Raw genomic sequence first — 10,696 nt, 5'->3', positions numbered from 1 at the left:
TATATATATATATATATAAAACAAATTCTCATTCTGGGGAGATGGCAGGGTAGAGGGAAAACCGCAGATCAGTAGCATCAGTAGCAAGATGTACTGCTGAGGTGAAAGAACAAAGCAGGTTACTGCCAAACACAAAAGGATCATCTCCTGGGGAAGGCCCACATGGTAGAAGGGATGAAAAACCACCATCAGGAGAGGTATGGGACAGGGTGGTTATAACCTGGGTCTGTACCCTACCTCTTCGTCTCCCTCCCTTCCTGTGGTGCCCCATCCCCAGGATGGCCCTACATGCGGCGCTGGTAGCCAGAGTGCATCTGAGCTGCCCGCAGGTAATCATTATAGGAGCCCGAATAGCGTGCGTAATCAGAATGGGCATCGGGCAGGCGACGGTAATCCAGCGAGGACTTTGTCGGCGAGCGGCGGAACGAAAGCTGCGACTCTGATAAACGGCGGTAATCAGAGAGCTCGGCTAAACGCCGGTCGGAACCATACCTAGTCAAGAGAAGAAGACAGTTGGTGAATGAGACAGTTGAGGGGAGGGCTCCATGTGGGCCTAGGGGTGATGCCTTTGGGGACAGGGTGGGTATGATCAAATTGGTCTCCAACAGTTTGGTTGTCAGAAGGCTCAACATCCTATGGCCAAGAAATCAAGCCTGGGTTCAAGTCAGTGGGAAACCAAGCCCTCTGCTGAAGCTCTCCCTTCCAAACTGGCCAGGGTAAATTTCTGTCTACATTCCCAAACCATAAACTATCCCCACTCCTGGGCCCTGCACAAAAAAGACCTTGGTTTATCAACAGAACGGCGGACGAAAGCAAGGTCCCCAACTTCCCAGAGTGGACGCATCTCATAAACTTGCCTTCAGCCAGTGAGTGCTAAAGGGACTGCTCTTTCACACCCACCCAATCAAAGCCAGGACAAGAAGCTAGCAGGCTTAAGGACCTTCACAGAGTGGGGAAGGCTGAGCCAATTCTGCAGGCAGTGGCTCCAATGGTACTTCAGGCTAGCCTGAAATAGTCTGGCCCCAGCTAGTTGGTATCACCCCAGGCTGAGCACTATGCTCCACCTGAACTGATGGCCAGAAATGTGTAGGCACTGACTCTCCACCTCTGGACATCCCACAGGAGTAAGACCAAGGGAGAGGCCAATGGCTCCAGTTTCCCTCCCATGCCAACCTCAGCCCCTTGCCCTAAGCCCCAGCTGGGGGCAGAGGCGGGGGGGCATACAGTACCTTTTCGACATGGCGACAGCCTTTTTGTAGGGATCGTCGTAGCTGGCCCGGGGTGGGGAGAGGCGGGTACGCTCATAGGGTGGTGGGGTACTGTTGGCGTTGGCAACGGCCCCCTGGGACATGGACAGGTAGGCTGCAGATGGCTGACCTGCCCCATCGTAGGCACTGCCCGGCTGGCCACGGTAGGAGGCAGCAGCCTGAGGATGCTGCTGGGCAGCATAGGAAGCAGCCAGTGAGGCTGATGACTGAGTGCGGTAAGGAGCTGCCAGGGTGGCAGAAGGCTGAGCCCCATAGGCAGCTGCAGCGCCATAGGAGCCAGTGGCCGCAGCAGCAGACTGAGCCCCATATGAGCCTGACAGGCCCATTGATGCTTGGGCCCCATAACTATTCAGCTGGGTCTGAACAACTGGCTGAGCCCCATAGGAGCCAGCCAGCGGGGTAGTGGCCTGTGCAGCATAGGCAGCTGGCTGGCTGGCATAGGCAGCAGCTGTGGCTGGCTGTGCCACATATGCAGCAGGCTGGGAAGAATAGGAAGCAGCCTGTTGTGCAGCATACGGGGCAGACTGGGCATTGTAAGAGGCCGAGGGCTGGGCATTGTAAGAAGCTGCCTGGGCTCCATAAGCTAGTGAGGAGGCTGCAGACTGGGCACCATAGGAAGCTGCCTGAGCCCCATAGGAACCTAGGGAAGAAGCTGCTCCCTGTGCGTTATAGGAAGAAGCAGCCGCACGAACCCCATAAGAAGAGGCAGCTTGGGTGCCGTAAGAGGATGGCTGATTACCATAGGAGGCAAGGGAGGAACCCTGGGCCCCATAGGAGTTAAGCGAAGAAGCAGCAGCTGCCTGACCCCCATAGGAGGAAAGCGCTGAGGCTGAGGGCTGGGCTCCACCATATGGGCCAAGTGAGGAAGCTGCAGCAGACTGTGAACTAGGGCTAGCCAGCTGACCCCTGTATGGGGCCCCAAGGGAGACAGAGGGCTGAGCACGGTAAGAGGCTGTCTGGGCTGTCATGGGCTGAGTCCGATAGCCGACACCCAAAGAGGCAGAAGGCTGGGCCCTATATGCAGCACCCAGAGACACTGAGGGCTGGGCCCGGTAGGTGGCTGGCTGGGCCGTCAGAGGTGCCACATAAGAGGCTCGGGGAGGTGAACGGCGCAGGGGGCTGCGGTCGCGACCAAAGAAAGGTGGTGTGGGCTGCCGGGCTTGCCCATCAAAGCCACCAGTGCTGTTGCCAAAAGCCTGCTGGTAGTCGAAGGTGGCAGAGAAGCCACCAGTTCCAGGGAATGCTGTATCCCCAGCCCCTGGTTTCTTGGTCTTGTCCCCAGGCTGGATAGCCAGGGCAGGCCCCTTCTTCTGACCCTTGGTTGACAGTTCCACGTTGATGCGCTTGCCCTTCACTTCTTTGCCGTTGAGCTGCGCGATGGCGGCTTTGGCATCTGCTTCCTTCTCCATGTGAACAAACGCGTAGTCTGATAAAGCAGCAGACAGAGGGTTAGCAATTAGGGGGGCAGGGCATGCTACCTGATGGGTCCCAAATTGGACACACAACAGCACCCAGCTGTCGCCAGCTATCTCTAGGCCTCTAAACCCTCCTATATGGGAGTATGCCATAAAAGGTGGCTAACATGTTTACAGAGCTTTTGATTGTGTCAAGCAGTCACCTTTGTCTACTGCCTTCTCCCCTGTCTCCCTGCAACCTCAACCAACTTCCTGATGAGAGAAGGAAGAGGAAAGATGAACTACAACACAACGTAAAAATCTTCAGAGTTCCTTTAAGTATAAAACAGCAAAAGAAACACAGAAAGCGTTCCTGGATCACTCCATTATTCAATGATCTCTGTTCAAGCACATCAAACACTATAGGTGACCTCTGAGGCTTAGATCTTAAAACACTAGAAATGATCACTCACATTTTGGTGTGGCTCACCTCAGTCTTGGTCCAACTGACAGAGAGAGAGAGAGAGAGAGAGAGAGAGAGAGAGAGAGAGAGAGAGAGAGAGAGAGAGAGAGAGAGAGAGAGAGAGCGCGAGCAACAAGCAAGCAGTTCACAAAATTCCTCCAATATAACCCTGCCCTTTTCACATTACTTCCAAGTTTTCACAGCACTTTCACTCACAGGGCTTTACAACCCCATAAGGCATCAGGACAAAGGACCATCATCTTTGGTAAGTAGGCAAACATGCCCAAGTTTCTATGTGGCTTGCCATAAATCAATACATTCATCCTTGGACCAGTGCCTCAGGAAGCTCTTCCATGCCCTTTTCTTTCATCGGTTCATATCCCTGGAAGTCCATGGACAGGACTGCATGACTAAAAAACATAAGCTTAGACAGGAGAAGCTTATACAGGCCAATAAGGTATGGGAATAGAAAATAAGTTCCCCTCTGCAGCCCACATTACATCCTCCATCACTTCCTTTTTTTTTTTTTTAAATCTTTTAGAGACAGGGTCTCCCTGTAGCCACAGCTGTCCTGGAACTAAGTAGACCAGGCTGGCCTTGAACTCACAGAGATCTACCTGCCTCTACCTCCTAAGTGCTGGGATTAAAAGCATGTGCCACTATGCCCAGCATCTTCTTTTAAGAGACAAAAATATGCCTTTCTCTTTGGAAGACTGTTTGAAGCTACAACCACAACTGCTAACAGATTACCCCTACCTAAAGGGTGGTCACTCAAGCACTCACTCCCCTCCTCTACCCCCTACACCCAGGTTAGGGATTGAACATAGGAGGGCACCTCACATATGCTAGGGAAGTACTCTACCACTGAGCTACATCCATCACTAGCCTCCCACCCCCAGACTCATTCAAGACCTAAGTAAATTCTCTTGGGAGACAAATCTAAGCTATGGTGGTACTGATCTCAAAACTTTCATCATCTTCAACATAGGAAGGAACTTTATGAGAAGGAAGAAATTCTTGCTGACATCTATATTCACAAGTCCCAATGGAACAAGCAGGATCTAAAGAACAACGACAAGAACCTGTCCCTGACAAAGTAGGCACTGTGCTTAACTCCATTTTTGACCGGTAGTTACTTTAAGAAGGAATCCAAGACTACAGCCAAGATCCAATCTCTGCTATATCCGTTTCAGAAATGAAAAGATTCCATTTTCTAAAATAAACTATTATGAATGGCCTCCAAACAAGTACCCTGCTTTTAGAACTTTCATTCTAAACTATTCTTACAGAAAAGTCATTTCCTTGGATTTAAAGTCAATGCCAACTTCATAATGCATAAAAAAGATAGAAGCCAAGTATGGTATAGCGTAAGGAATCCTGGGCTTGCAACTAAAAGGCTCAGTTCCAGATGTAGTCATCACTGACTTGTTATGAGACCTTAAGGAACTTACCATTTATTTCCCCACTGGACAAATCTATCCCACCAACCTCAAAATTAGGAGGCACAAGTATAGGATGATAGAATTATGACAATTCTTCAAACCTAAAACTAACCAGAGGATTTTTTCTCTAAAGATTATTTTCATCTCTAATAAAATGTCACAGAAACTTGGAAGCTGATAGATATGATTTAAAAAAAAAAAAACAAAACCAACAGAATTCCTAGTTCAAAAATGCTAGTCTTCAAAACTCACAGCCAGAGCCTAACTCCTTATTTACCAATTGTGAAAAGTTAAATGTTCTTTTCCACCCAGCCACAGGGTACTAGAATCGTCATTTGATCTCTCATCTCCACTTTGGGTTGAAAGTAGCTAAAAATAGTAGCTGGTGGTCTAAAATCTCCTTAGAAGCAAAGACTAATCAAGTATGGTGAGGTATGCCTACAACCCTAACAACTAAGGAAGCTGAGGCAGGATGATGATCAGTTAGAGGCCAGTCAAGCTACAGTTAGCACACTACTTCAAAAATTCTTGAAAGGCTGAACTGACTCTCAAGAATGACAAAACTACCAGAATACAATGACCAGCAGAAACACCCACTAAAAATGAAGAGAAAATGTCCAGATTTGTAGTTAGATGGGTTGGGTAGATGGGTGGAGACGTCAGACACTGAGAAGAATAAAAGAAAACACTACTTTCCTTATCACTGTATTCACAAATGAGCTAGGAGAACACCCAAATGTCAACGGGTTTACAAAAACAATTAGATATCCCCTAATCTACTCCCAACACCTGGTTTTGGATTTTAACGGAGCAACTGGGACACAGCATGTGGCAGCAGGTCTGTAATCCCAGCAATCAAGGCAGAACCACCAAAATTTGGAAGCCAACCCAAGTTACCCTAGTGAGACCATGTCTCAAAAATGGGGGGTGGGGGAGCCCGTAGGCAGGAAGGGGGGGCAGAACTGGGATGTGGCTCAGTGGAAGTGTATACTTAGCATGCATAAAGCTCTTGGTTTGACCCTACAGCATCACAAAAAAAAGAAAAAAAAAAAAAAGGAGGAAAGGATAGTAATTTCACATGAGCAATTCAAATGATTACCCAGATGTGCATGTGCTATAATGGGGGAGAATTCTAATACAGTATAGTCAAATCATACCAGGAAAAGTTCCTAAGCCTGTTATTAGAAGGAAATGTAAACTGGGCATGATGGTACACACCTGTAATCCAAGCACTTGGAAGGCAGAGTTAGGATCAGAACTTTAAGGCTTGTTAGCTACATAGGTTCAAGACCAGCCTGGGCTGCATGAAACACTGTCTCAAAGGGGGGTAGGAAATGTGGCTCAGCTGGAAGAGTGCTTGCCTAGCATTAATGAAGCACAGGAAAAAAGGGCATGTGAAGTTTCCTAGCTAACAGTAGTATTATCACAGTTAAGTTCCATCACAGTAAGCAGTCAAAGACCTGTTCAACTCCCTCAGAAACCAACCCCTGGGGCAATGAAGAACTCCTGAGACCTACTTGCTTGGACAGCTAGTTCAAAGAAACCACTGAAGGAAATCACTGCATTAAGATTAGCAAGTAGTATCTGCAGGACCTCCTAATGGTGTGATGGCACCACAATCTCTAGTACCAAAGCTAAGCGAATACAGAAAAATGAGTTCCCACCCTAAGACTAAACCCTTTAACTTAAAACTCAGAGCTCTGTACAGAAAGGACGGCTACAAACCCCCAATTTTCCTTTTCTGATATTCAGCCCTCCCGAGACCTCTAAATCGTTCCTCAAAATGTTCGTCTTTGAATTCCCAACACCACGTTGCTGGAGAATGGTTATTACCATTGCTCTACAAATCATATCTAAGCTCAAGTAACCAAGCAACTATATTTTCTCCTGGTCACTCGGTGCAAGATCAAGCATCTGCACTTTTCAAAGATTTGACAGCCAACCAGGAGACTCAAATGCCCATGCTCAGCCCCTGACAAAAGATAAGGGGGGTGGGGGCGCTGAGCCAAAGCCAGTGGCTTCCCTGACATTACCAATTTTAAAATCTCACCCAAAAGAAAAAAGGTACCAGTAAACCATGTTTAAATTCTCAACAGTCTTTTAGATCAAAGTATTGAGTTCTATTTCCTATCAGCCTAGAACTGAACATCCCTTAGAATAATTTCTGCTCTTTGTTTGCAAAAAAATGTACAAAATTTTCCCACTAACTCTCACACGGAGTCAGCCTGGAGTCCTATACTTCATGTGAAGCCACCAATCACTTCACTGTCACTGCCACTTGGTGTCAATCCCAAACAAATTCAGACATATTTCTGGCTTTCTTTAACACCTGAGAGCAAGTTTCTTGACCATGAGTTCCAGCCCTGAGGTATTGGATTCTAGACTCCTAAGCTAGTAGAGCCTGCCTAAGAAGCACAAACAAACCACATAGGCTAAAACTCTCAAACACTCATTAAACACAAAACTCTCATAAAAACTCATATCCAATCCTTTTGCTGGCCAAGGGCCCAAACTGAGACCTCTCCCACTCTTTAAAACAAAAGCAAAAATCCATGCACTATCCAGTCCTGCTCAAATCAAACAGCTGGAAAGCCCGATTCCAGTCATGGACTTGCACAACTTGAGAACAGAATGCAGTATTAATGCAGAACAACAACAAAAAAGTGTTCCCAGTAATGCACACCTGTAACCCTTTAAACTTCCCACTTACAGAAAGGACAATGGCCCAAAAGATGTGCCTTTCCAGGACAGCAATGGACTATCTTTAATGAGAATGAACAAGCACCTACACCCATATTTATTTCTTGTCCTCAAATTCCTCACAGGGCACAAACAAACATGGATTCAATAGCAAGGGGAGGGCATCAACAGGGTATCACTGCATGCTGCATGACTGAAAAGGATAGGGCAAAGTCAATTCTCATCTGTGGAGACTGGCCACATATTCCAGGGTTTTCCCCATCAAATGTTGCCAACAGAGTAAGCATTTAGGGGATAAGAGCCCAGCCTATGAAAACGTCAACGGGAACCAAAAAAAAGTGTATTTCTTCAAAGAAAAGGTCAACTAGGGAGCTGCCCTAAGAATTAGATCACTCAAACAATGGCGAGTAATGACTAAGTGGTGTTTCGCCAGTTTTAATGAAGACCTCGAACACACCCCCTTCACAACATCCCCCCCCAAAAGCCAGAATATGCCCCTTTGCAATGTCACCAAACTTATAAAAAGCCAGGGCCCTGAGGCACCAGATTGGCAAGTAAAGGCCCGGGGGGGGGGGGTGCCATAAAAACAATCCTCCTTTCACATGCAAAAGAAAAAAAATCAGGGTTTCCAGTTGATAAGTCGAACCCAAAGCGGGGCGGGGGGGAGAAAAAAAAAAAAAGACCCCAGGCTTGCGGGAGTTGAAAAGCACAAAGCTGCCAAGATTAACCTACCAAATGTTGAAAGGCTAAAGGGGTTCGGAAAGGGCCCCTCTTGTACCCACGAGCAAACCCATGCCGGACAAAATACTAAAAAAAGATCCCAACCCGAGAAGCGTCCAAGGGCCCCGTTACCTTCCGCTTGGGAGCACACATCAGGAGGGAACACGAGGGCGGCCTTGGGGCAACAGCCCCCACCTTTTCCCTCTTCCCTGGCTCTGACCGACGTCTGAAGAGTAAGTGGGGAAGGAGCGGAATCTTCCCCGCTCCATGATCCGGCTGATGCCCGTCACTTCCCAATGTCAGTTCGGTGCCAGGCCCAGGAGCCCAGACAGAAGGCGCGCCCCGGGTACTCTCCCCAGCCTCTGGCGCGTCCCTGGCCGGTGGCTCGGCTCGCGGGCCGCAGCGCCCAACCAGAGCCGACTCCTCCCACTTGATGCTCGTTGCCTGGACCGCAGGGGAGGAGGGTGGCTCTACCCTACGCGCCCCAAGCACCGCTGGCCTCGCTCCCGCGCACTTCCCCAGTCCCCCAACCGCGCAGTGAAACGACCCCTGGGTAAGGGGCGTGGCTAACAGGCCAAGAACACCGCGCGCTCCCGCTCACCCCCCCCACCCGAGCGCGCTCCCGCGTTACCTTTTACCACGTCGCACTCGATGACGCGTCCGCGGCGCTCGAAGAGGCTACGCAATTCCTGACTCGTGCATGCAGCCGACACATTGCCCACGAAAATCTTCCAAGTGTTCAAGGGCCTCGGGCGCGACATCTCCACCACGAGTGCGCGCCCCGGCCGGAGCTCGTGACCGTGCAGGGCCTCGATGGCGCGCAGCGCGCCTGCATTTTCGCGCATGTGCACGAAGGCGAACTGTTTCATGACGGCGCAGCTCATGACCGTGCCGTAGGGCGCAAAGAGGGCCGCCAGCTCCTCCGGTGTCGTGTCCGCGCCATCGACATTGCCCACAAAGATCTTCATTTTGCCGCCGCGGTCGCCCTTCCAGGAGAGACGGGACCTCTCCTGCAGAGAAAGGCGAAACGTCCGAACGACCGGCAGTCCTCTCCAGGAATGGCTGGCGACCGAGAACCCCGCCGCGCAGGCGCTCTAGTCCAGCCAATGGGAGGCCGCGTCCCGCGCGCGCGGCAGCCAATCAGCGAGCTCGACAGAAGCTGCGGTCCGCCTCGGCCAATTCCAGAGGGCCTCAAGCCCGCTCGTTAGCCGAGGAGGTTTGGGAGAGGCTGGGGGGAGGGGGGAACGGGGTGGGCGACCAACCGCCGCCGCCGGGGGGGAGGGGCAAGGGAGGCCGGCGGCCGGGCGCGCGCTGGGCGCCTAAGGCAGAGGCCTAGTCGCGGCGCGGCCTCTGGTCGGCCTGGGTGGGGCCGGCAACTGCGGGCGCCGTGGAAAACTTCGCTCGGAAGTCAGGGCTCCTCCCATACGGGCTGTGGTGGCTGAACCCCGGGGGCCGCGTGCGTGTGTGCGGGAAGGCTGGATCTGGCGGGAGAAACCGGGACAGACGGACACCCCCCCCCGGGACTGTGCGGGGCGCTCCGAGGGGTTCCGAGGGCACCTGTCTGCAGCCAGCCCCCTTGCCAGTAATTGGTTCTTTGCAAGCACGATCCCTGGGGTTGCTGAGTCTCCCGGCCGATGCTGAAGACTGAAAACTAGGAGCCCGTCTCCGATGGAATTTCTACTCGGGAAAGACGGAGATGACTATTATGTTTTTAAGTGTTTTTCTTTCTTTTTTCTTTTTGAGACGATGTCTCACTATGTAGCCCTGGAACTTGCTATGTAGATCAGGTTAGCCTCGAACTCACAGATACCCGCCTCCCTCTGCCTCCCCAGTGTTTGGGATCAAAGACGGGTGCCACCTTGCCCAGCCTATGTTGGATGTTTTCCACAATAAAAAGTTTAATAAAATAGAAAAGGAAGCCAAAACTTGGGGCTTAAAAGATGCAAGGAGCTGGGCATTGTGGCTCACTGCTTCATTATTTTTTTAAAACTATTTTATGTGGGCTGGAGAGATAGCTCAGTGGTTAAGAACACTGATTGTTATCGCAGAAGACTTGGGTTCGAATCCCAGCACCCACATGGCAGCTAACAACTGTTCCTAACTCCAGTTCCAGGGGATCCAACACCCTCTTCTGACCTCCACAAGCATTGCACGACCCGGGTGCACTCACATACATGCAGGCAATACACTCATACACATAAATTTTTTAATATATTTTTACTTTATATTGCCTGCATGTATGTGAGTGCACCCGGGTCGTGCAATGCCGCGGAGGTCAGAAGAGGGCTTCGGATTCTCCTGGAACTGGAGTTAAGGTCGGTTCGTAGCTGCCATGTTGGTTCTGGGAATCAAACCGGGGTCCTCTGCAAGAGCAGTCAGTGCTCTTAACCACTGAGCCATCTCTCCAGCCCCCAAAAAATTTTTAAAATAAAAATTGAGACAAGTCAAAAAGACCTGGGGGCAGGAGCAAGTCTGGCTGGTTCAAGGAAGAGAAGAGAGCCAATATACCTGGAGCCAGGCACAGTGAATAATGAGAGAGAAGCCAGAAGGGTTATGTGGCAGCCTGTGGGTCACTGATCTGACTAGCTTTACTCTGAAGCCAGACCCTCACAGAGAGGTAGCACAAAAGAGATCTGATACCACACATTTCATAGTTTAGTGTTGCAGCTGCTCTTGAGATGGGCAAAAACAGATGAAAAACAATGGTTT

At 50.3% G+C, this 10,696-nt stretch overlaps 1 protein-coding gene across 6 annotated transcripts in view; it reads right to left on the bottom strand.

Annotated features, from left to right (window-relative positions):
* The window catches only part of LOC103725603 (RNA-binding protein 14), a 225,448-nt gene extending 216,355 nt beyond the window's left edge, over nucleotides 1-9,093 (bottom strand). The window contains exons 1-3 of one of the 6 annotated variants that reach the window (XM_008822860.3): nucleotides 8,619-9,071; nucleotides 1,230-2,694; nucleotides 7-492 (exon numbers count right to left, since the gene is read on the bottom strand). In XM_008822860.3, the coding sequence (XP_008821082.1) occupies nucleotides 285-492; nucleotides 1,230-2,694; nucleotides 8,619-8,955 (2,010 nt within the window). In that variant the 5' untranslated portion in view covers nucleotides 8,956-9,071 and the 3' untranslated portion in view covers nucleotides 7-284. Of the gene's footprint in view, nucleotides 1-6; nucleotides 493-1,229; nucleotides 2,695-8,119; nucleotides 8,592-8,618 lie in introns of those variants that run through there. The other 5 variants (XR_001872167.2, XM_029558546.1, XM_029558536.1 and 2 more) reach the window with 5 other exon arrangements.
* Between the last annotated feature and the right edge of the window lie 1,603 nt (nucleotides 9,094-10,696).

This window comes from Nannospalax galili, unplaced genomic scaffold (genome assembly GCF_000622305.1).
Source record: "Nannospalax galili isolate Female #2095 unplaced genomic scaffold, S.galili_v1.0 scaffold89, whole genome shotgun sequence".
Lineage (NCBI taxonomy): Eukaryota > Metazoa > Chordata > Mammalia > Rodentia > Spalacidae > Nannospalax > Nannospalax galili.
This window is presented reverse-complemented; position numbering and strand designations above follow the sequence as displayed.